This window comes from Marmota flaviventris, chromosome 2 (genome assembly GCF_047511675.1).
Source record: "Marmota flaviventris isolate mMarFla1 chromosome 2, mMarFla1.hap1, whole genome shotgun sequence".
Lineage (NCBI taxonomy): Eukaryota > Metazoa > Chordata > Mammalia > Rodentia > Sciuridae > Marmota > Marmota flaviventris.
The window spans coordinates 62,580,008-62,607,207 of NC_092499.1; the positions used below are offsets into that span (position 1 = coordinate 62,580,008).

At 38.1% G+C, this 27,200-nt stretch overlaps 1 protein-coding gene across 2 annotated transcripts in view; it reads left to right on the forward strand.

Moving 5' to 3' along the window:
- Positions 1-5,588: 5,588 nt before the first annotated feature.
- Positions 5,589-27,200, forward strand: part of Gng2 (G protein subunit gamma 2) — a 107,618-nt gene continuing 86,006 nt past the window's right edge. The window contains exons 1-2 of one of the 2 annotated variants that reach the window (XM_071607908.1): positions 5,589-5,991; positions 21,738-21,778. In XM_071607908.1, coding sequence (XP_071464009.1) covers positions 5,770-5,991; positions 21,738-21,778 — 263 coding nt within the window. In that variant the 5' untranslated portion in view covers positions 5,589-5,769. The remainder of the gene's footprint in view (positions 5,992-21,737; positions 21,779-27,200) is intronic. The other variant, XM_027929815.2, reaches the window with a different exon arrangement.

Sequence of the window (27,200 nt, forward strand, 5' to 3'; positions counted from 1 at the left end):
TGCCTTTCCTGCAAATGATTGGAGTTATTATTGCATAGCTTTTCTTTCAAGACGCTTCAAAATGATTTACTTGTGTGATATTAATCACACTGATTTATATCCTTTAATTCTGACACTCTTTATAAAGGATTGTTTTTCCAAGGCTCTGCTAGTGCACAATGTTCTCTAACCTCTGCCACACTTTGTTGCTGACTCCCTCTTCTTGATCTTGTTACTCGTTTCCTGTTGTCCCTGAATTTCTATATTGATCTTCAGAGACTTTTTAGAGGGGACAAGTTTCAGTTCACTGAATTACTGTTTCTGTTTTTATGATGCATTTGCTTTAAATGTTTTCAGCTGATTCTACTCAGTAGACCTGCTCCCATTTCTGCTGGTGGATAGAGGGTTGGGGACATTTCCCACTTAGGGGAAGTCTAGAACTTTAGACACATGGCAGGAAGCCCACAGGTGGGGAGCATCTACCCCCTTGGATCCTCATTCATGCCTCAATGGCTCTCTTATATTTGCAGCTTAGGTTCTGCCTGCCTGCCCCTCTCCTGCCTTTTGTCTTATTATGTCCCTCTAAGTCCAGTGCCCTTTTCAGCAAGACCTCACACTTCATACTCAGTTGTCCTCTAACCAACTTCCATCAACCCATGGACTCCTCACTCATTCCTTCCTTTCTCAACTGCACTTGTAATTATTTTCCCCTGAGATGTTAGAAAAGCAAGTTTCTTGAGCTCCTTTATCACTGATCCCTCCCTAGGGTTGAAAGTATGCAATACAATACACACATGTGTGACATTCAGGCAAAAGCAGAGAAGAGTCTGGGGGCTCCACAGTCTTCCACTTAGCCCCCTAGTTAGCCCTAATGGATAGGAGAACTCCTGGTTCTAACACTCTTTCTGGAGGAAGAGTTGGCCCTCATTCCTCACACTCCTTGTCCTACCAACTTTTGTAGGACAGAAGCAGAGAATGACATTTTTCATTAGTAAAGGCCAGCAACTCACTCTCAAGAAAGATTAGCTCGGCCCCAACCCTCACTCTCTTTAAACCAAATATTATTCAGTCTTCTTGGCTCCTGACAGCTGGGGCAGGCTCAGATGTCTAGAGGAGGGACGATCCAGTGACACAGATCAAGGCAATGATGCCTTTTTTTTAACTCTTGAGAGGGGCTTCTACTCCCTTTAGGTGATGCAAGAAAATGCCTGCAAGTCTGTTTTTTGTTTTTTTTTTGGTGTGTGTGTGTGTGTGTGTGTGTGTGTATGATAAAATGACAATTTAATGATTAATTTATTAATTCTTCATTAATATGGTACATCAATTAAGCAAGTCATTAAGTGTATCATCAATGTATATGAGTGAACAAGATTTATTAGCATATGAACTCTTATTCCCATTTTAGTCTTACTTCCTTACCACCATACATGCACAGAAGGAATGGGTTTACTGGCACCATTTATGGTTCTTTTCTGAGACAACAGAATGAAAAAGGGAGAGAAAGACCATGATTGAGATGTGGAAGGAAGAGTGGGAGGGGATCACATAGACAAGGCAAGTCAATCAAAAGAGTAAAGAACTAGCTGGACATAACTGGGGGAGAGAGAGAAAAGGGTAGGGAGGGGGAAGATGAGAATAGTATTGCCAAAAGATTAGAGAGAGAATATGAGTTTGGCATAAGAGGGGTTCTGGGACAGCTGTGAGGTGACAAAGATTGGAGAGTACAGAGGAGATGTGAAAAAAAGTATTTCTGGCTTATAAATTGGCCTCTTTAAATTTCCTCCATAGATGCAAGGAAAGACTAGCTTTTTATTTTTTTTTTTATTTCTTTTAAAGCTTTTTTTTTTAAATTACCTTTCTGTTGTGAGACTGTGCTTGTTTGTAAGCAATTTGATGCAGAAATGCAGCCAGAAATTGCCCCAGAATTCTGTAGGGTTGCCCAAATAACAAATATTCAGAATTGGGCATGAATGTGGCATAGTTTTCTTCAGGCCATTTGCAAAAAAAAAAAAAAAAAAATAGAGGGATTATTGTTTCTTATCCCATGACCAACTTCTCATTTTAGACTTCCTTTTTTTCCTGTTCCCTAGGCACCCAAAGAAATACAAAAGCACTTTTGGAATTTCTGCCAATTATGTCTTTTCAATATATAAACATCTGTGAAATATTATGTCAGGTAGGCACACACAGCAAAGGTGAACAACACATGGCCCTTACTTCCAGGGGATCAAATACTAAAGGGTGAGATGGACCTATATCAAATCATTAAAACAATTGGTGCTGAAATGGAGGGATAGTCAAGTAGGTCACCATGTGCTTACAGAGGTCAAAACTGGCTCTGCTTACGGGTCAGAGAAAGCTTCTGAGAAAAGCTGAGTCTTGAAGGATAGTAGGGGTTACCAGCAGACACCATGGAGGAACAAGAATAGCATGTGTTAAGGTGCAGAGGAGAAAGGAACATGGATCTTACCAGACCCTGCTGTGAAGATGGACATGGGGTGGCAGCAGTCAGTGAGGCTGGTGTATAGATAGGTGACACATGGAAGGCTCTCCATACCAGGCAAAGAATTGAGGCTTGCATACCAGGAGCAATGGGGCTGGAGAAAGGGAAGACTTATGGAGAAAAGGCAGTGATATGACCAAGCTTCATTTTTAGGAGTGTACTTTTGGTGGGAATGGCTTGGAAGAGAGACTGGAGGTAGGAGGGAGGTAGGGAGTGTCACAGTCATGCAGGGAAACCCAAAGCATTCTGGAATTAAGACAGTGATGAGGGGAAGAAAAGAAGGAGTTTGGGCCAAGAGATAATTTGGAGGTGCTAATAAAAGGTTGAGGAACCACACTGGGATAACAAAGATGAAAGGTTCTGAGATTATTCACATATTACTGCTGTGGGCAACTGGTGTATATGCTTCATAAAGTAGAAAATATAGAAAGAGGAATAGACTTTGGATGAAGATGATGTTTAAGACTTAAGGAATAGAAATGTAAGAGCTCCAAAGAACATCCAGCCAGCATTCTCAACAACACAGGCAGGACACAGGCCAAAATGATGTTCTCTTCTTACCAACATCCTCCTCTACTGGGTAGATGCAAGAAATGCAACAGCTATTAATGCCTGCAAATAGAGGCACTGATGAATGCTAGAATTTATACAGGCTTTTGTCTCTGGGTTGACTAGAGATCTAAGGCTCATGTCTAGTAATTGAAGGCATGAACTTTAAATATTTTTTTTTTAGAGAGAGAGAGAGACAGACAGAGAGAGACAGAGACAGAGAGAGAGAGACAAAGAGAGGATTTTTAAAAATATTTATTTCTTAGTTTTTGGGGGACACAACATCTTTGTTTGTATGTGGTGCTGAGGATCGAACCCGGGCCACACGCATGCCAGGCGAGCACGCTACCGCTTGAGCCACATCCCCAGCCCGTGAACTTTAAATGGTGAGATGAAATTCTATCTTTTTTTTTTTTTTCTAAAAGAAATGACCATTTTTTCAAACTTAGTACTTACCATGTTTGTGTTAAGAGCTATCAACTGGATTCATCATCTCTCCTGGCCTGTCTATACCCCCACACTTTACCTTTCTTTCCTGAAAAAGAGAGTGTTAGAACCAGTTGAAAGCAAAGAGGACAACCAAGGAAGAGAAAAATTTTAAAATCTACTTTTGAGTTTTGAAGAGAATTTGGTTGGCACCTCCTGGTGATGGCCAGATTAACCTACTGTGAGTTTTATGGCCAGAGCTGAAAGAATGATTAGAAGGCAACAAGCTAAATTTCTAGCAATTTTATTGTTCAAAAGAAAAGCTTTCCTTTATAGGTTTAAATATCAAGTACCTACCACTTTCTGATGTGGGGTAGAGGGACAGAAGAAAGAAAGGATGTGACAATTATTTTTTTAAAAAATCTGTTTGAGTCCAAAGTTAATACCAGAATCCACAGATCTGAAATTACCCTAAGACATATTTTTGTAATCTTTCTAACCATTAACAACATGCTTTTGTTTTTTAAAAAACTTGGCATCATGTATATTGAAATTTAAATTTAGAAGCTCCCATTAACCTTTGGCACCTGGATTCCTGATTTGGTAGTAACTCACATTACATTGGATCTTTGAGCAATCCTCTTCTAATACTATAATTCTATTTGTTGATGGTTCAAAGGTGTTCCTCAGCTTTAATCTTAAAAATCTATTTTGTGATGTTTAGATGTCAGTGAGTTCACAGCAGGGTCCCGTTGAACGAAAATTTTCCAGGAAACAATAAGCAAACTCTGTTCATAGAACATCCAATCAAAACAAAGAGCATCATAGGACTGTCTCGGAACATTTCATAGAAATAAAATTCTGTACCTACCAAGATAATGTACTCTGGTCCCCAAGGTGTGTTAGGAAGACTCACTTGGTGGGTTATCCTGCATCAACCCTACATTTCTAATATTTTCTGTAGGTTTATTTGCTAGAGAGTTAAGGCAAGACTGAATTTTAAAAGGTAGAGTTGGGAATTACTCTATTGCCCAGAAGTTTAGCTTTCCAGGCACTGATTCCAAGTAGGGGTCTCTTAACAGCATTCCCTGACCTCTAAAACAATCCTGTGTTTAATCTGTAGCTTCCCCAAAGCATACTGTTAGTACTTGCGGAGGATGACTCACAAGTTGAATACCAAGAGTACATTAGTGATAAACGGTAAATATACTAACTGTAGGGATTTGAAAACCAACCATTATCCTGGTTTGGTTACTGACAGCCCAGGTTACTTGCCACCTCAGAACTCCAATATCCTCTAAAAATAATAAGAGCTAATATTTGTTGGATATTCTTATGTTCCTGGAACTATTATTAGCATCTTGTGTTTGGTCTTATTTAATGCCCAGATTTCCACTGTGGGTTATGACTACAATCATCTCCATCCTGCAGATGAGGAAATTGAGGTGCACAGAAATTAAAGGATTTGCTCAAGTTCATACAGTCAGGAATGGCAGCTTGGATTGAAACTCTGGCAGACCCACTGCCCTCACTCCCTACCCTTATCCATGACACTACCTGAAATGAAGGGACTGGAGGGCCATGAGGGTCCTCTCAGCCCTACCAGTGTGAGTCTATGTAGAGGTGGGGGCCAGGGTTCTATTGCTGGGCTGGGAATCCACCTCAATCTCTAAGAAAGCCTTTAGAGAATATGTGTTCACATTAGGTCTACAGGCAGCACCACAGGACTTGGTTTAGCTATTATGCTCCACAAGAAGGCTTACCATTCCTTTCTGAGCATGTGAGTTAAGTAAACTCTCAGTGGTGGTGAGACCTTGGAGAAATGAAGTGTCTGGAAAGTTGGCCACAGAGGAAAATGCTGAATCAAGAAACTGCCAGCTCCCAGCTGGCGAAGATAGGAACCATTGTAAATCAGGGAACAGTTTAGAGTGGTGCTGGATATCAGGGCCAGAGCCTGGGCAGGGGCTGTTGACCCAATAAAAATAGCAGCAGCAGCAGCAGCAAGAAGATAAGAAGCCAAGTTCGGCTCAGAAAGCAGCTTCGATGACAAAGAGGGGGCTGCTTGGGTCAGTCTGTGGAAGCAGTTAGCAGGTGAGGAATGAGGAATGAAAAGGGGAAGGAAGGTACAAATAGCACCAGAGGGACAAAGGGGTCCCCAGGATTACAGTCAGATTACTGTCAGTAGCCCAGAGCAGGCAAAAACCACTAGAGTAAGTCCTGAAACGGAATAAGAGAGAAGCAAAGAAAAAGCTTCTAACAGCTACCAAAAAGAGGAGGAAGTGGGAGATGCACTGCTTCCTGTACGAAGAACGATGATTGAAGACAAAGCTGGGTGGGGACTAGTCCCTGGGCTGCAGCCGCAGCTGCTACACATACACACGACGCTGCTGCTGCCGCCGCCGCCGCGCTCTGTGGGCAACTCCTACTACTGCTGGGCTGGGCTGGGCTGGGCGGGCCGCCGCGGTGCTCGCCTACACAGATCAGCTCCGGAGAAGGGAAAGCCACTCTCCTCTGACCGAGCCTCAGGAGCCAAGGTAAAGGAGACGTTTTTTCCATGTTGCTCCTTTTTAATTGAGGAAAGTGACCATTTGCCTGTGGATTTTAGGGCAGATTTCTAAGGGAAGCTGAGAACATTGCTTCTCGATTAGGGGATGATCAGTCTTGGTCTTCTAAAAGGGCTTTTAAGAATGATGGTCAAATTTGTGACACATTTTCTTAAAACAACAACAACAAAAATCATCCTCTAGTGCTTACCTTGGGTGACTCGCCAGAAAAAAAAACGCGCTAAATGTAAGGAGCGGTTTGCATAGTTCTCTTGAAAAGAAAACAGGGCTGAGTTGAAATCAACCGGGGCTATGAAGCTGTGGTTTGGTCATCACTGTTGCAGTCCTCTTGTTTAGGGGTGTAAGCTGTGGAAAAAAATGTTAATCTGCATTTTTCTTTCTTACATATTGCACGGGGCTGTCTTCTGCTTTGCATTGTAATGGCTGTGATTTGGCTTTTTGGGGAATTAGATCCTTCTGTACCAAGAATTTGCCAACAAAGGCTCGAATTGCGAAGGTGAGGGGCAGTATTTACCATTAAAAAAAAAAAAAACAAAAAAACGGTGTCTTCCTCCCTCAGCTCTGTGCGGCTGCTTTCAGGGTAACCTCAGAAACAGCTTCCATTTGCCTGTAGGTCTTATCCTAAAGTTGCATCCTTATTCAAAGAAGCGTGGCGGGTCTGGGGACCGTAACTTGTCCAGAATCTAATACTGGCGTACATATGGATTTTATGTTTATATGGATTTTATTCATCTCTAGGTCATGCTAACCTCGGTCAGGGACAAAATATAAAAGTGAGCTGGGTTATTTCCTTACCTGTATATACTGTTAATAGACTGAAGTAGTCCAAGCAGGAGATAATTTTTATTCTTTAATTTTCCTGAGCAATGGATGCTATTAATGAGAGCCTAGGGCTGTGACTTGTTCATATTTATGAATGATATGTAAAAGTGCAGTAAATAGGTCTAACGAACTAGAACTGAGATTGTGAGGTTCCTTTGCAGGATATGTAGGAGAAACAGTTTATTACCCTAGTGTAACATGATTTAAAAAAAAAAAATCAAGCTTTGTTTCTTCAACAAAGTGGGTTTAAGCAATTGATGGTCATTGATAAAAGGGTTTTTCTTGGTTTTATTTTTCACAATTAAGGGTGATAATTTTTCAAAGGAAAGAAAGAACTGCTTATAGTAGAGTAAAAATAATAAAAAGGACATGTTTTAACACTCACAAATTTTTAAAATACAAGTTTTTCATAACCAGATATACCAATTGAGAATGTATATGCCTCCTCCTGGTTCACCATTGCCAGTTGTAAATAGCTAAAGGGTTTTTTGTTTTGTTTTGTTGTTTTTTGCCATCTTCATGAAATTGCTTTGGCCTCTCAGAATTTGTGGAGTAGAAACACAGTTTCAGAGATAGGAAGCTTTTCTTGGTACTAAAGAAAAAAATGTCTATTTTTCTGAGGCCACTTCTCATTAAAGTAAACCGGCACCATGTCTAAGAGACAAAGTATTGCTGGTGTGGAAACCATGAAGCTCATCTGAGGATTCAATGAATCAAAGCTACAGGCAAAACAAGTCATGTCAGGATTCCACAGTTCCACTTCCAGTTTGCATCCTAAAGTCAAAGATGTAAGATAATCTTCCTAGATAGAATGCCTAGTGTAGATCTTACAGTCCTATAATCAAGCTGTAGTCATTAAATGAAATAGAAAGTTGGGAATCTGAGCTGCATGAATGAGGGCAGGGCTTACCCTCTGGTATTGATCCATCTACAAGCTGTAGTCGGCAGATAATGCCAACACCCTGCTTTGTTTGGGAATGTATAGAAAATGCGTGTTACCCCTCTGTGAGTGTTTCATCCAACAGTAAGAAAATGAAACCCTGGCCAACAGACATAGTGGAGTCAAGAGGCCCCTTCTCTTCTGAAAACAACTAAGAGCTGCCTGTTTTCCTCACAGCACAAAACATTTCCATAATTGTTAAATTCCAGCTTGAAGCAGAACGTTAGTAACAGCAGATCAGTAATTAGGATGGTGAGATGTTTAGGAAAAATATGAATATTCTCCTACGCTGCAAAATGAAAACTATTTCCACTTTTTCTGGCCATATGGGATATTGAAGATATATTGCTTTTGCTCAGGGTATTCAGTGGCTTTTGAGGGAGTCAACCAACATTGAAATTTTAATTGTATGCTTCCTCCCCACCCCCGCCATATGACCAATGGCTGAATGGAAACGTGACTCCATTATTTCATGGCCAGCCCTGGGCCTCATATGGTGGGCATGTAGTGAATGTGTTTGGTTGACTGGCTTTTTTAGCCTATTTCAGAAGACAGGCCCAACTTTTAAGTCTAAAAGCTCTATAGTCAAAGCAGAAAGCCTGCTCACAAAAGATTACTGTGGGTAGAAGAAAAGAACACAAAGGAATAAAAAGAACACAGGCTTTGGAGTCGGGCAGATCTGCCTTTGAATCCTACCACGCTCTTACTACTTGACCCAGTACATTAATTTATGAACCTTAATTTTTTTCATTGTAAAGAAGGATTAGCAGCACATAACCAGGCTTTTTGTTTGGTTTGTTTTTGTTTTTATGTGTATGATAAATGAGTGTATGGTACACTGAAGAAACTCAAGTATTATTTTTTCTTCCTTGGAGGCATAAGAAAAAGTTAACATTCTCTTTATCTTTGTCACTGCTTCCAAAGGTGGAGAAGACTTTTTCTAATTTTGAAAAATATTCATAATATAAAATATCCCATTTTAACCATTCTTGAGTGGATTTTTCTGTAATCTTAAGTACAGCACATTGCTATGCTATTCACCACCATCCACCCATGGAACATCTTTTAATTTTGCGAAATGGAAACTCTGTACCTATTGAACAATGACTCCCAGACCCTAGCAATCATCTTTATTCCACTGTCTCTATAAATTTGACTAAGTACTTCATATAAATGGAATTATACAATATTTTTCTTTCCTAAGAAAAATATTGTATGATTTTTTATTGTCTTTGATGTTTATCCATGTTGTCACATGTGTCAGAATTCCCTTCTTTTTTAAAGCTAAATAATATTAAATTGTGTGTATATACCACCTGTTGTTTATCCATTCATCTTTCAATGGACACTTGGACCACTTTTTGATTATTATGAATTATGATAGTACAAATACAGGTATGCAAGTATCTGTTAGAGTCCTTCTTTAACTTTGCAGACTTATAGGACTTTAGTAATTCTTTTTAATTTTTTGAAGAACTGCCATACTGTTTTCCACAGTAGCTACACCATTTTACATTCCTACTAGGGTTACAGTTTTTCCACACCCATACCAACATTTGTTATTTTATTTCTGATTTTCTGGTTTTTGTTTGTTTTTGATAATAGACATCCTAATACATAGGAAGTGGAATCTCATTGTCCTTTGGATTTGCATTTGCATTTTCTTAATGATTAGTGCTGTTGAGTACCTTTTCATGGACAGACTGGCTACATATCTATCGAGCAAAGTATCTATTCAAATCCTTTACTGATTTTTCACTGGATTATTTTTGAGGCAACATTTTAAAATTTCTTAACATTATGTCATAATGTTTGTAGTTAATCTCCTGCATACAAGTCTTATTCCTGCCCAAATATAATACTTCTCTCAAAAGTAACTTTTAAAATCAAAGGAGAAAGTAAGAAAATATTCATAGCTTCTGTGAACTGGTAATGTCAAGAACCTGACAGTGAAATTCCTTATTGTTGGCAGTCACACATACCAGTGACCGTGCTGGTCAAGTGGTAGGCCAGGCTACTCTCAAGGAGTCACTGGAGGGAGGCTGCTTCCGTCTTTCTGGTCCCTACTCATTAATGAAGCTACTGGGGATAAGAAAAATGTCCAACAGGTATCAGAGTCAGAAAAAGAGAGAAGAAACTGAAGTATTGAATTGTTCTCAAATCCTTTATGATGGAGGGCACTAGTCTCTGCCACAGGCTATAGCAGTGAGACAGTACAATGAGTTTCCGAGACAACAAGTTTCTACCCATGAAATATGATTCCAATCCAAATTTCACTTTTAGAAATAGAGAACATTTCTGTTTCATTTTCCACTACAGATATCACTCCTAATCCTGAAACCAGTGAGGCAGGATGTAGATATGACTTAGGAAAGCTGAGGGAGGACCCTTGAATAGCTCCAATATCTGAGCTTCACAGTGTGGGTGCAGACATTGATTGACCTTAAAGGGTTTGAAGTGCTCCTAAGTGACAACTGTCTATTAACTTTATGCATGGGCAGGTGTGTGCGTGGGGTTGGGGGCTTGCAGATAATGATCCTCAATTTTATTTAATTTGAAAATCTCTGTTCTATAATTACTGGGAGAGCCCATGTGCCTAGCTTTACTAGAGTAGGTGGATAGGAGAGTTATAGAACTATATTGAGATTCTGCCCCTAAAGTGATAGATATGTTAATTAGCCTGGTTTGATCATTTCATGTATGTACTCAATCATGAATGGAAATATCATATAGTAACCATAAATATGCAAAATTATTATTTTTCAATTAAAACCTAAAAAAATAAATAAATAAGACTTAGTCCCTGGCCTTGGACATGGTAGAATGGCAGGAACTGAAAATGGCCTGGCATGACCTAGCTTTTATCAACCCCTTCATGATGGATAATGAAATAGGCCTGGAATTGAAAGTTGTACAGTTGATTAATCCATCATCTCCCAATTCAAACTCCATTTTTCTTCCTGCCATATTAGGGCAAATGGATAGAGAAAAATCTTTATTCTCTGTCACTCTTAAAATTATTTGTAAGACTAAATTATTTTGTTCAGAAAAGGGGGGTAATGTTTAAATTTAATGCCTTATATAAATATGCAATTTTTGTGTCCAAATTTGTTGTAGTATAAGGAAGGTACTGCAGAATAGAGATTTAATTTTTCAGATAAAAGTATGAGAGGTCTCCTGAAAGCTCTTTATGTTAAAAGAAAAAAGTTGTGTTTAATGAGAGTCAGTGTTCAGACAAGCTCTAGAGAGCTTCATTAAATCTTTAAAAAGAGAGTGCTCAATCATCAAATTTTAGTGCTAACATTTTTCTTAGAAGTGGTACCACTGTCCACTGAGGTTTGAGATAAGGCAGGACCAGCTCTTTTATCTCCTGGCAAATAGCTATAAATAGTTGAGCTCTTAATGGAAAGACTGTGAAAGAGCAGTCTTTGGACTTCCTTTCCATGGCCTCCCTTTCGCCACAGCATGCCTGGTTGGTGGGGCCAGCCATCCCCCTGATCTTCTCCCAGGTGCCATAGGTAATAGAGAAGGGCTGGAAGCTGGGTAGGTTGGTTTCACTCTGGATTCATTGTTATGTCAGCAGGGTCATTCCTGTTCCTTGAAAATCCTTTCCTACTTTCTTTTGTATTTCACTTTTCACTCTCCCCTGCACATTTTCAATGAAAACCATTCAGACCAGGTCGCTACTCCCTTTATTCATTATTGGTGACCTCACCTTCTCATTTTCTGATAAGGTATAAATTTCAGGCTTTCTTAATCTCCTATCTTGTCACTTCAAAATTTCTCTGTCTTCATTTATCTTAGTTCATTCAGACAGCTCTAACAAATTACCTGGCTAATTTATAAAGAATAGAAATTTATTTCTAACAGTTCTGGAGGCCAGGAAGTCCAAGATCATGGTGCCAGCAGATTAGATGTTTGGTAGGGGCCTATTTCTCATAGATGATACATTCTTTGTGTTTTTATCTGATGGAAGGACTAGCTAGCAGCCCCGAAGGCCTCCTTTTTAAGGGCACACCACTCCCATTCCTGAGGCGATTATGAGCTAATCACTTCTCCAAAGTTTTCTTCTCCCAATACTAATTGCATTGGGGAATAGATGCCAATATATGAATGGGGAGGAGAGAGGGGAGCACAAATATCTAGATCATAGCTTCACTAATTCCTTCTTTTAGGTCAAATTAACATAACATTCCTTTAAACCAAGAGAAGAACATCTACATGGAGTCTCCATCCGATTCTCTCTTATTTTCTAAGGGATTGTATCATACATAATTTTCTCTTTGCTACATATTTGGTTTCTTCTCTTGATTGGTCCTTTCCTCTTTGCCTATAAACATGCTTACTTTTTTATACACTCATAAATTAGTTACAAATAAAAAATAATAAACCTGCTGCCATCAGTTTCCCCTTAACTTTTGTAACCTCTGCTGATTCTCTTGTAAGTTCTCTTCCTACCTCTATGAAGGCTTCTTCACTAACTCCAATTCCTGCTTTCTAATATTAGTATTCTCAAGATTTGGTTCCTCTTTGGTTCACTTAATTACTCCCTCTCTCTCTTAATTACATCATTTCCTGTGATTTCAATCATTGCTTTTCATGGGGCAGTCCCAAATCTGTTCTCTCACCTACTTTCTGAGCCTGCCCACCTGGTGAGGTGACTGTAAACTCACCAGAACATCCAACCCACCAAAGGTAAAGCTCATGCATCCAAGATGGTGCTCAACATTGCCTTTTCCACACCTCAAAACCATCTCCTCACCTAATTCCATGATTATTAGTGACACCTTCCTCTTTCAGTACCTCAATTACAAAGACTCAGTTTCACTATTTTCCTTACTGCGTGACTGTGTTGTGGAATGTAGCACAGCCCTTGGCATTGCAAATTGGAAAACATCCTGATGCTATCTCTTTTCTGTATTGCTAACCGGTGTCTTATTCAGGCCCTCCTGCCGGTGTCTTATTCAGGCCCTCCTCACCTCCAGCTGGGCTGATTTGTGGGTTGTGTTTTTTTCTCTCCCTGGAATAGCTTTTCTGCTCCAGAGAGACACCCTATACTTGACCCCAGCTTACCTCTCCAAGTAGACGGATTCCATTTGTCCTGGAAAGCTGAGTTTGAATGTTACCTCTTTTGTGGTGCCTTTCTTGGCTTCTTTCCTTTTTTCCCCACTAAGGAATTGTCTTTGCCTCCTTTGAAATTATCCTTTGGTCTTTTATCACAGCATTTAACTCATTCCTCTATATGACTAGGAAGTAGTATGTAGAATGTACTTCTGCATGCCTTTTCTTTTTAACCACATGGTAAGATCTTTGAGGACAGCAGTCACATCTGGTTTCATCTTTGTCTCACAGTGCAGTTTGTTTATCATCCATTTATTTGATGAACTTTCTTGAGTGACTCATTTTTGGATTTAGAGTGAACTAGACACAGTACTTGTCATTTAGGAGCTCACAGACTACTGGGGAAAACAGACAAATACAGAAATTATTATAATTCAGTTAGTTTGTCTCTCTGCAAGTCTTAAATGAATGTCTGCAATGTGCCCTGCACCCTTCTAGATGCCAAGGAGACAAACAATGAACAAAACAAGCCAGTCCTTTGTTTGCTTGGAACTTACATTCTAGTTTTGAGATAGACTCAATAAACACACACACCAGTGGTTTTTAGATCTAGTTGCACATTAGAAATCATTAAGGGTACTTTGAAAAATTTTTGTCTCAGTCTCACTCCAGACTGACTAAATTAGAATCAGCCAGGACTGGAACCCACAGACAGAAATTACAAAATGACAAAATATTTGTAGAAATGGATGGAATAATAGAGATTGTGCGTATGATCGTGGTAGTCAGTGGGACTCAGCTTTGTTGGGTGATCTTGGAGTTAATAAGATGACCCTGGAGTTAATAAGACCTAAATGATGGTAAGGAGTTGGCCATGTGAATTTCTAGGGTGGGGAGTTGTCTCCAAGCAGAAGATGCAAATACCTTTCTGAAGTAAGGCTGAGGTGAAAGGCCCAGGAAATGTGACTTTTGAACATCCATGTATGGTAATCTAAAATATGTCTTTCCTCTACAGAAAGCAGCTTTTCAATTAAACTAGGTGGACTCCGAATGCAAAACACTTGGCCCTTCTGTTGAGTACTTGCTCTGGGTTAGGTTTTTTAAGATCAAATTGACTTACACAGTCAGGAAGACTACTCCATTTAATTATATTATTTTCCTACACTGCAATCAGCTCTACAGGGCTTGTTGTCTGAATTAAACACCATCCTTATTGTTTAAAATAACCTTAGGTCCTTGGTATTATCTCTTGGGTGAATAAAGAAAGGAAAGCAATGATTTATGTCCTTAATTTTGTTTAGGGGAACCAGGGAAAACTTTCCAGAAGAGTCATTCTAACCATACAGATTAAAGTACTTGTGTTAGAAGATGTTTTGAGAATCAAGTTGAGAATCATTATTTATTGAATTTTGAATTTGTGATTGATACTTTATATACATTACTGTTTTCAGCTAGTATTTTTCTACGAGAATACTTTTGGCTACTCATGGGGGGAAAAATGCCCTACCAAAATGGCTTAAACAATAGAATATTATCTCAAGACTTGAAAGGAGGGCAGCTTCAGAGCTTGTTATGTGGTAGCTGGACAATGTCCTCAGCAACCTAAATTCTTTCCTTTCTCCCTCTCTGACATCCTCAATGGGTTGATTAATCGAGCTCCCCTCACTGTGTCAAGATGACTACTCCAATTTCAGAATTAAAGGCAGATATCAATATGTAGAAGCATAGTACAGGGCTAAATTATTCTCTGCTGCTCTTAGTAAAGTTATAGCAAAGCTGTCTCCAGCAGAATTCCCCTCCCAACTCATATGACTTCTATGTTAGTGACCAGGTAGATCAAACCACTGGGGTTTAAGACTCATTTAAGAGTCTCCTCCTGAAGCCATAGAGCAGCCCCGCATCTCTAAAGAACAAGGTCACCAGACCCCAGGAAAAAAGGACTATAAAAAGGTTCTATTAGCAAGAAAGAAGGGGTTGTCGGTTGTTTCGTAGCCAGTCACCACTACTAGTATTCCCATTTTATCAGTAAAGACACTAAGACTTAAAAAAGGTTAAATAACTTAACAAGATCACACAACTTTGAATGGAAGTGTTTCCATGCATTCCCCTTTCAGAGAAACACACACACACACTTTGTTTTTTGTTGGTGGTAATGATCTAGTTTAGATAAAGATTCCTTGAGGAAAACACACAAGGCTGAAGAAAGACAAAATAAGGAATATCTTTCTAAATAGAATATTCCAGAAAGTCCTAAAAAAGCAATAGGAATGGCATTTAATTTAGACAACCAGCCCTGTGTTTCTGCAATGTCAAAAATATATATATAATTAAATTGAGTCTTCTTGCCTGGTCATTTAAATCAATTTGATCTAAATAAAATTCACCCTGGGCTGAGTAATGAGCTTCAAAAGGCCAAGGTTTCTATGACTGGTATCTGTCTGACATAAGTGAAAACCTTGTTTTCTCTAGAGAGGACTGTATTTTGGTGATTACAGCACCTGGAAGAGAGGAATCAATAATCTCTGGGATTCCTGATCATGAACTGTTTAGATGATAGGTTTCCACTTTCCAACTCGGAGGCAGCACCAAGTAGTGCTGCGTTTCCAGTGTGGCTCCTGCTTCCTTCTTGGGCATTTTTTTCCGAGGCTGCCTGGGTGAGGCAGCAATCGTGAGGAAGGGAGAGTTCAGTGCAGTTGCTGTCATTAGTATTTTGACTGCTTTGTCTCCAAGGTGCATTTTCATCGTAACAGGCTAAGGAGTACTTTTTCTGTAATAAATGACTGAGCACCTCCTACTCTTATATTTGCATTTTTAAACAGGAAAGTAAAGATAATTTCTAGGCTTTGCCAACAGAGCTCTGTTTAAGGTGAGTATTTATCTGATCTGTGTAGGACAGGAAAAAAAATGTAAAAACATTTAAACAAGAAAAAAAAAATCTGTCATTTGCATGGCTTTCCTGGGAGAAATGAATTGATCCTTTGCCATTTTTCTTTTAAACTCATGAATGTGGATTGTATTCTGGGGACATTCTTGTGCGCGGGCATTAAGCCATTTCCCTAGCAGTGTTATTATTTCTTTCCCTTTGGGGAGAAAAAAAGTGGATATTGAACAACTCCAAGACTTTTAAATTAAAATAAGAAAAGCTTAACTAAGAAAAGGTGAGAATTTCTAGGCAAAAAAAAAAGTCTTACATTATAAGCCTTAAAATATACTAACAGAAAAATAATAATCCTAAGGCTTAATTGATAGAAGAGCAAAGTAGTTGGAGTCACAGTCACTTAGACAAGTTGCTTAAACTTTCTGTGCCTCAGTTTCTTCATCTATAAAATAGGAAATAATGATGATACCTACTTTGTCTGGAGAAGATTATATGTATATAAAATTTTATTTAGCATGGTACCTGGGTTAATTACTAACGAAAGGTAGCTATTACTCTGTAATTGTTACTACAGATCTGCACTGGAGTTTCTTTTATTTTATTCAAAGAATTCTTGCCAATTTCTAGCAGAAGCGATTGCTGTGGACTAATATTAACCACAGGGACTCAGACCTTGGAGTTGGACAACTAAGGGTGCCCATTTTCCTGGAATAGTCAGATGTCCATGTTTTCTCTTAATGAAGTGCCAGTCTCAGACTTGCACTGTTTGGAAATCCACTGGACTTACTCATAAATATTTCCAGTTCTCCTTCCCAACTGGTAAGAAGTTTATACAAGGTATGGCCATGTGCCTTGCATCAGCTAAGGCAATGTAAGCACAGTGGTGTATGTCACTTCCATGAGGAAGCTATAGACCAAGCTGCAAACACATTCCTTGGAAATCAGCGGTGTTGTGAGAACAGTATTAAGTCAGTTTATTTGTTACCACAGTATACTCCAGTTTATCCTGATCGTCACTCTGGTTTTACCTTTAAACTCTAGAGGGAAAAAAAAACACATTTTATTGTCAATGTACATAAAATGTGTAGCTCTTCAGAAAGTGTAATTTCTAATGACTAGGTATAGGTGTGTGTGTGTGTGTGTGTGTGTGTTTGTGCGTGCGCGCATGCATTTGTGCACAAAATGTAGTATGTTAGAATCAAGGAATTTAAATAGCTTTATATAAGTAATTTCTACTTAAATTCTTTTAAAATAAAGTTATTTCCGTTTCATACAGAAGAAATCAACAGACTAAAATTATCAGCATCTGTTTTCTTTGAGCAAGTCAACTATTGTACCAAAGTCAGGACTCTGAATTTCAGGCCTGATATGATCATCAGGTTATGATTTTTAGGTAATGAAAGATCTACCCAGAATGGTGTCTTGAGCAGTGAAGGAGTTTCCTGAGAGAAGAGAATGCACCCAGCCATGCCCATGGCCTTGGTCTCCACTAAGACAATAGTCTTCCTTAAGCCCTATTGTGATATTCTGGTTATAAACAATATGCATAGTTCATAGATGGTATTAAATATATTTGTTGAAAAAAAATAAATGGAAGTAGTTCATATTCTTTCAAATGTCTGGATTCTTTCATGTTCAGATTGATTAAATTAATGATTTTATTTTGCACCTTGGTTTTAAAACATCTTGTATTAAGATTTACATATATTATTTTGTAATACTTTACATTTGACCATGCATATACCCCCATATTTGGGTTATTTTATTTGATAAGTTTTTTTTACTACAGATCTTATTTTGCCTGATTATTTCATTTGGATTTCTAAAACTACATTATGAAATACCTTAATTATTTAAATTAGGAACAGATTAATTATCTCCAGTGTACAAACTCAAATTAATTTCATTATAAACCTGAGGTTTAAATTGATTAATCTTGTAGTGTTTAAGGGACCACGTGTTTTTTTTTTTTCTTTTTCTTTTTTTATCCTTAAGGAAAAGAGTATGTTTGATTTGATGGATCACTCTCCATTGCACCAGATATGCTAATAGGAGCAAGAAATTTGCAAGAAAACTTTAGATGCATTTCATAAGCCAGCCAGAAACCTGTGTGTCTGGGGCTTCTGGGGGAACAATCTGTGAGTCATTTTAAAAAAACAAACACACTCATAATCAGAGTGCATGTTGTTACCATGGCAATTAGGCCTGTTGAGTTGGCTTGCTTATGTTCCTGTAGAGGGAAGAGTGGGAAAGAATTCAGAGCTTTGACTATCAGCTCTGGTTTGCCTATTGCGGGAGAGAATTTAGGGGTTTTTTGAGAACACACTGGCATAGTCATCCTGACTATAGCCTGGCTTTCTTATTGAATATGAACTAGCTATATTAGTGTTGGGCATTGCAGTTCACAGGGGAGAAAAAGACCAACTGGCATTCCCTTGAGAGAGGGGAAATAGTTTCTTTTTCTGATATATAATTACATGTAAGTCTCTAAGGTCAACCTGGTAGAGCATCTGTGTGCCTGTGCACAAGACTAATGATCCTCTAACAGGCACCAAATGCTGCTGGCAAAACATTATTTTAGATTTAAATGATCCTCAGTGTATTGCCCTAATACAGTTACAGACTGCTTTTAATGAGACTATTGTTCTGATCTGATTCATAAGTAGACCTGGTGCCTTTATTTTGTGGGCTGGGTATGACTCTGTTATCTTGAACAGCCATCTTATAATGCAGACCCATGGGTCACCTGGGAGCCTGGGGAAATTATGGGAGCTCTGCCAAATCTGTCATTACTCTAGGAGAAAATAAAATCAAAGCACACGCTTGGTTGATGGGCATCCAAGTGTACTTGGGCCAGTGGATTGGCCATTGGGATTTTATATAAACACCAATGATTCACTGAAGTACCGGTGTGAAGGCACACACACAACTGTCAAAAATGTTTCTAAAATTCACTTTAAGAAGTCTGGGCATACTTTTAAATATACAACTGTTATACAGTGGCTGAAATTTATTCTTTAGAGCATACATTAAGCAGATTTTATTAGAGTTGGAACAACTTTTCCTTAATAAAACTTTTTTTTTCAAAAATCTTTGAATAAGGTGAGTTTTGATTAAAGGGTAATTCAAACTCAGAATTTATGTGTGTGTGTGTGTGTGTGAGTGTGTGTTGGTTGTATCCCAGCGTATGAAATAATAAGAAATTCTAAAATACATATTTTATTCTTATATGTATTCTTATAGGTAGAAGAAGGAATATGTTGCCCAAATTTCATTATAGGTTGAATTTTTTTTAAGATTATCACATATGTATTTTTCCCATACACCTAGCAGCAGAGAAGCTGGGAAAAATAGGTATTTTGATATATAGCTTATAGCATAGCTTAAAATTCTATTAAAAGTATAGAAGAAAAGAAAAGCATATTTTGGGGCATATCTAGAAATTTCTGCCATTTCTATAATCCTATAAAAGAGAGGAAATGTGTGGTTTACATTTTTATGTATTTTCTTCCAGTCCTTTTCTAAACAAAAAAAATGTGTGTATATGTATACACAAACATACATACATACATACATATGTATCAGAATGAGAGATGTATATTGCATACTAGAAAATATTGTTTTCACACTATATATTATAGTATGTACATATCATATTTATAATGTTATATGTTAGCATGTATGATATATTAGAAAATATTATATATTTAAAAATCATAGATACTATGTGTTAAAAAATATGATGTACTGGAATACACCCTTATCCTTGGGGACATGCACCATGGCCCCCAGTGGATGCCTGAAGCTGAAGATAATATCAAACCCTGTACATACTATGTTTTTTTCCTATACATTCATACCTATGGTAAAGTTTGATTTATAAATTAGGTGTAGTAAGACATTATCAACAATAATAAAATAGAACAATCTTAACAATGTACTCTCATAAAAGTTAGGTGAATATGGTCTCTTTCTCTCTCAGTTATACTATACTCGCCTTCTTGTGATGATATGAGATGATACAATGCCTACATGATAAGAGGAAGTGAGGTAAATTGTGTAGGCATGGTGAAGCTGTGTTGGTCTCGATTATTATATCCACTGTTGCAAGATATCATAATTCTTGTGTCCAATTAACCCATAGGGCTCACACCTATGAGTTAATTGAACACAAGAATTATGATATCTTACAACAGTGGATATAGTAATTGAGACCTTTACAAAGTGACTAAGAGTGGGTAGCATATACAGTGTGGATACAGTGCACAAGAGGATGATTCATGTCCTGAGTAAGATAGAGAAAGCAAGGATGAGATTTTATCATACTTCTCAGAATGACCTGCAATTAAAGCTTATTAATTATTTATTCTGGAAATGTTATATTTAATATTTTCAAATAGTGGTTGACTACAAGTAACAGAAAGCAAGGAAAGTAAAACCTCAGATAAGGAGGGATTAGTCAATATACAAATTTAAATTAGAATATTAGTTGAAGCTACCTTTTTGATAACATTTTATTATGTCTTATTTCACTTAATTGTTTCACATGCATTTTCATCATTTAATTTTGTTGTGTCCATTGTTTGTTCTACATGTGGAGAGTCTTATTTTACTTAGAAGAGTGTATTATTGTTAATAAGATTATTTCTAATGTCTTCATAATAATTCTTTGTCTATTTGTTTAATTCAAATTAAGGAGTGATGTCACTAAAATAATGATTGAGAATATATTTGAGACTTTTGATAAATAGTGCTAAACTATTTCCCAGAGAAGCCATGCCCATATATACTATCAGCAATAATATATTGGTCACAGAGCACCCTTGAACAGATTTATTTTGCAACTCAGTCATTGTTATCCCCAGGGTTCATTCTCTGAAAATAGGTTGCTTTTTGCCCTTGGCTTGTTTTCTTTTCCTTTGCTGTCATTAATCATGAGATAATGGGTTTTTAATAACTTTGATTCTTTAAAAAACATGTGACCCCTTATAGTAGCCTGAGAATAGTGTTAGTTGTGTTGAGATGTAGCCTACATGCCAGTCTCAAGCAGTGTGAGATCTCTAGAGATGCTGCTGTTTATTTGGCCCTGAGACCCAATCTGAATTTGATTTCCACCTTCAGTTGTAGTACTCTCAATATGAGATACCTCTTTGTGCTTGCTGAGACTTTGGCAATTCCCTTTAGACTGAGCATTCTGTAGTTGGAAGAGGAAGGAAGCTCCTCTATATAGGATATGAACCACACCAGGCAGTAGGCACAATTAGGCCACCTCTGTTCAACATTAACAAGACACATTAGTGACTAAGGGCATAGGTGCCTTTCACCTCTAAGCAGCCTGCATGAAGCTTTGGATGCAATAAATACTTTCATAACCACTGGCTTGTCTTAAATTACCCTTTTATAGAGACAGATGACACAAACAATATGGACTCCAACTCTGTCCCTAACACTGGAGCAGGAGTGTGCTTCCTCTGCTGCCTTGGAGTGTACAGGTTAGGTCAGGAGCAAAGCTTGTTCTTATTCATCCCATGGTGCCCAGCCTCTGTTACTAAGCTCTGTTTCTCCTAGGTCCCTAAGTGGACTTTTTGTTTTCATGCTTTCGTGCAAGCTAGTGAATTTCACAAAAGAGAAATTCTTATTTCACATACTATATATCCTTCTTAAAGGAAAGAGTTTACAAAATGTTTTTAGGTCCTGAAATGTAAACCTGTGAGACTCCTTGCCCTTCCAACTATACTGCCATTAGCATCAATTCTGATTATGGAAACATTCATTTGCTCATTTAGCTCTTATGTGTTTTGCTATTTCTAATTTTCTTTTCAGAATTTATTAGCATAAATTAAATGATTTCTTCTCTTTTAATGTTTCATTTGTACATTATAACTCTACATAGTGGGGTTCATTGTGACTATTCATATATGCACAGAAAAGGGAAATAATGAGGAACTATATTGAAGGAAATCATTTTATTTCTCATTTTCTTAAGAAATACATTTTCCTCTGTTTTCTCAACAGCCAGATCTGCCAGTGAGCCTCAGGCTTTGGAAACTGAAGAGGTAAGAGTTATGAAATATTTTTTTTTAGGATCTTCTTGAATTTTACCAGAACTATAAAAGGGAAAAAAATCTTAAGTATGTCTATAGATGAAATCATTTAGACATGTTATGTTTTATGGAAAAGAAATATTCATACACTCTTAACAATATTGACATGACTATGGGATTCAAAGGAAAAAATGTTTCTCTTTAGTGATAGATAAAATTGGATTTTTACCCCAAGTTTCCCATTATCTAAAAATCTGAGCTAGAAAACCTTTGAAGTTGCTGCCTTGACAGAATATGCTTATGGTATCAAACATGATTAATGGTTTGCAGACACTGGGAACATACCCTGTGCAAGACAGAAGCTCAAAGGAGATTAGATCAAAGAATGTAAACCCTGCTCTTAGCAGATGGGTCGTAGACATTGGAAAGACTTTTCTTGTACCAATAACAGTAATAACAGAAGGTCAATCTCAGCTGGTGGCTATTCTTCTGGAAGAAGCACTATTAGCTTTTGAAACTAGCTAACACCATTTATATCTAGTTGTAGACTCAAAAGGGTCTCCATAATTCTGAGACAGATGATAAGTGTTTGTCTGCTCCCATGAAGGTAATACTTTCCTTTAGTCAATGAATTTGGTTTTACCCCCCCCATTTTAAAAGTTAACTTCACTATGAAGAATTTCAAGCATATACCAAAGCAGAGCTAGTACCACAATAAACTCTGATATCCTCATTACCAGTTTCAGCAGCTGTCAACTCAGGGCCGGTATTGCTTGATTTATATTCCCATCCACTTCTCTTCTATACCCATTGAACCGTATGACAGCTTGAATTTAACTGTTGGATTTCTAATTTTTATTTACACTGTCTAATGGCTACAGAAAATGCTAATAAAAAGTAAACCTACTTATGGCTCAGTTTACTAGAACTAGTCATTCATTTATTTACTCATTCAACAAATATTTATTGTTTATTAGGTAGCAGACCTTCCTTAGAATTGAGGGTCAGTTTTCCTTTTCTCACATTTACAAGGTTGTCAGATTTGGACTTTTGATATCTGCAATGAAGTCATCTGTTAGACACTGACAGGAGGAAAAGTCAGCATACATCCTACAACTGTGATTGTTAAGGTAGACATTTTAGAATATGCCACAATTCTTTGGAACCTGTTTTTGACAGTTTTTTATTTTCATTTTTTAAATTTTTTTTTTGTGAGAGATGGAACCTAGGGCCTCATGCATGCTAGGCACGCACTCTACTGAGCTACACCTCCAGCCCTACTTCTTCACTTTTTAGTACACTGGGAGTGTAAAAACAACACAAAACCAAACTTATCCCAGTCCTCTAAACAGTACCTTTCTGTTTCATCACGAATGTTCATCCAGCTGTCCACCTCCCTTTTAAGAAAAGCTCTGAGAGAGCGGGTGTGGTTTCTAACTTCTTAACAATTTTGCCTCCAGCATGTAGCCGGCATGTCTGGCACTTGTTATAAATTTAATAAAACCGTTGAATGAATGAACAAAAGAATGAATGCCAGATGCTGGGCATATAAAGATGAAAAATGCACAGACCTGGCTCAATTGCTTAGTCTCCAGGAGGAGAAACTGGGCCCAAGGAGGCCTTTGTGGTCAAACTGTGAGCAGAGAGCACACATACAGGAAAGGGCCAGGCTGAAGGCAAAGTGGGGAAAAGCGCCAGGCATTTGAGCAGTGGTATGAAGTGCCATCAGGCAGAGGAGGGAACAAGTGATCACATGTGAAAGTACAGAGAGGCCCCAGAGAGCATAGGGCACTCTGAGAACCTTCTAGAATTTAGAGTGGCTATGGCTGGAGAAGCAGGCCAAGGAAGCCTAGGATGGACCCGCATGTGCTTTACTCCTGTGTCCAAACTCTATCTCCAGGGTGGGAAGCCAGGAAAGGGAACCTGATCAGAATTTTTCTTCGAAAGGATAATTCCTTAGGCAGCAGGGTAAGTGGAAAGGGAAATCAGTGGGGTTTTAGGTCTGGAAATGAACTGGATTTGGGAGAACTGATGGAATTGTTGTATAAAGTGAGAGGTAACCGAGAGGAAAACATCAAGAATCACTCCCAGATTTGTCTTGTGGAAGATCAACTGAGGAATTAGAATGGTGCTATAAAAGCAGGAAGAGAAGATGGCATTCAGATCTGAGGAGTAGCCTCATCCAAGTGGGTATGTCCCACAGAGTGCTCCCTGCTGGGCAGAGCAGAGCGTGGGCTGCAAGCCAGAATCTCCAGAAAAGCACTGATGCTCACACCCTACCCAGACCAGTGGAGTAAGAATCTTGGGGACGTGGTGGGGAGGGAGGTGGGAGGGTGAGGGTGGGAGTCTGGACAATAGTAGTTTCTAAAAGCTCTTTGGGTAATTTTTGAAAAGTAACCAAGGTTGAGAATCTCTGGTCTAGATCTGGTTAGAAGTAAACCATGTGTGCACATACATGCATATACTCTCTTAAGACTGTATAGCTGTACTTAACATCTTTTAGGTGAGGGCCAACACACCCCTAAATTCTACCAAATATTACTAATAATTAAGACTGTTTTAAAAGAATATGATGTTATTTGATGTATGTGCTGATTTTTATTCATGCTAATAAGTATACTGAAAATTTTCAAATCAATCAAGCTGTTTGTCAGTGGGAATTACCAGCCTGTTTAATGGGATAATACTTCATTGTGCTTTTTGATGTACTGATTCTTGGCTCATAAAAGGCCAGTGGTGTCTTCCAATCACTGTGACATCCAGAATGCCCTAAGGATATTGAGAACTGTCGTTTCTTAGCATATAACTTTAAGGAGGTTATTTGTCGCTTTCCACTCTCATTTAAAAGCATTTTTTTTTTGAGAGAGAGAGAGAAAGAGAGAATTTTTTTAATATTTATTTTTTAGTTTTCGGTGGACACAACGTCTTTATTTTATTTTTTTTTATGTGGTGCTGAGGGTCGAACCCAGCGCCCCACGCATGCCAGGCGAGCGTGCTACCACTTGAGCCACATCCCCAGCCCTAAAAAAGCATTTTTCCTTCATACAGAATTATTGGTTTCAGTTATGCTCAGAGGCTCCTTATGTAAGTAGTCTCTGGGCTAACAAGCTGAAGAGAGAAACTAAACAAAGTAGACAACTAAAAGGAAGTATTGTTTTGTATGGTCAGAGGGATTTGTAGTATATTTGGTCTAGTACTAAGTCTGTTTTTTAAAGTCTATACAGAGGAACAAATTAAACACTAGTAAGAAATGGTCAAATATTGAGGTCTGAAGCAAAATACTACTAAGGCATTTTGCAAATTGCGCAGCAGCAGTGATGAGAGATGTATTAGTTTTCTGTTGCTGCTGTAACAAATTATTATCAACTTAGTGGCTTAACACAGTACAAATTTATCTTACAGTTCTGTGGGTGAGGTTCTATAGGGATTTCACTGGGCTAAAAACAAAGTCTCAACAGGGCTACATTTCTTTATGGAGGCTCTAAGGGAGAAGCCACTTCCTTGTATTTTATAGCTTCTAGAAGCCCCCTTCCTGCATTTTCAAAACCAGAAACATTGCATTTCTGTGTGTCTTTATACTGTAGTCACATCTCCTTCTGACTCTGAACTCAGACAGACAAGGTTGTCTGATTATAAGGGCCCATAAGATTGGACACAACTCAATAAACCAGGATAAACTCCTCATCATAAGATCCTTAATTTAATCATACATTCAAAGTGCCTTTATCCAGATAAGGTTACCTATTCACAGGTTTCAGGGATTAGGACATGAACATACTTAGGGCTGTTGTTCTGCCTACTATAAAGTGAAGAGATTAATGGTTCAGAATGGTAGAAACTTCACACAGTACAGATAGGATCATCTGTAACATTTAATCACATAGGATTAAATGTAATATTTAATCACACAAGACTGAGAAGGTCCTGGCTTCCCAAAATAATGAAGCAAGTTTTTGTCTTGATTCTGTAATTCCTGTTTTATAGGTTCTGGTACTGAAGCCTCTTGGTTTTCTTAGAGAATTTGGCAATGGAGCAGGTAGACAGGTTGAAGTCCAATGGCCCCTTTCGTGGCCTGCTTTTCTGGTACTATAGGTGTGGCCTCTGGAGTTTGCTACTCTTGGCATTTCTCCAACTCTGGAGTTTGTCTACTGCACACAGGATCCAAAGTCTTTGAATAGGACCAAAGAAATGTGAGGTTTGTATTTTATGCTGTTATGGCTGCCTGTCATTATGCATTATTTATTAGATTCTAACTGTGGAAAATGGGGTGGGGGATAATATTTTAGAACCTCACTCTAGTGGCATTTATTATAGTCAGTTTCTAGGTATGGTTTTATTTTCTCCAAGCATTAGGTGGGTCATTCTTACAAAGCAAGAAACCATTTCTTCCCTGGTGAGTGAAATAGATCACTGGATTATTTTTTGAAAACAATCTTCAGAATGAAACATGGCTGGAAATTTTTGGTGGAGATTTTCCGTTTTTCAGCTATTTTTGCAACTACTTCCCTTTCTATCCACTTTTAGACACTCCAGCAATACAGATCAGAAGTCCAGGCCTAGGGCTAGCAGGAGGGCACCAAACTGTCCTGATTTGCCCAAGACTGAGGGATTTTCTGGGACAGAGGACTTTCAGTACTGAAACCGAGGGAATCTCAGGCATGTTGAGATATTTGTTCACCCTAGATATTTAACAAAATGGCTCCAGTAGAAAGTAACAGTCAGTTTGATGAATTGTTAAAATATAAATATAATATAAATTGTTAAAATATAAATAATGAAGTAACCCTCAAAGTTTGGGTTGAAACTGATAGTGAATTCAACTCCTTTGGAAAACTCTACATCTACACATAGTTACTAGGTCCTAATTGTATTCATGAGTTCTGCATCCATGGATTCAAATAACCATTGTTTGAAAATATTTGAAAAAAATAATTGCTTCTGTACAATACTCATCACTATTCCTTAAACAATACAGTATAACAGTCATTTACATAGCATTTGCATTGTATTAGGTATAGTAAGTCATCTAGTGATGGTATAAAGTACATAGGAAGAGGTCCAGTAGGTTATTTGTAACACTACGCCATCTCCAATAAGGGACTTAAGCATCTACAGAATTTAGTATTCACAGGGGTCTTGGAAACAGTCTTCCATGGATACTGAGAGACAACTGTATATGTTGGTCCAAACCAACTTAAAAAGAAAAACAGACTCCCTAAAATTCATATCTAAGGAAAACCAATGATATTTGTGAAATCACAAGTATCAGTTAAGAAATCTAGCCATTCAGTTCTCCAGTGTTACAGCACACTGCTGTGGAAGCTTTAATAACTCTGCTCCTAGGTGACCACAGGACCTCCCTGAACCTTTTTCAGCATGTCAACATGTGTGGAAGTTATAAAACCCATATTTGCGCCAGCAGCATAGAACTCCT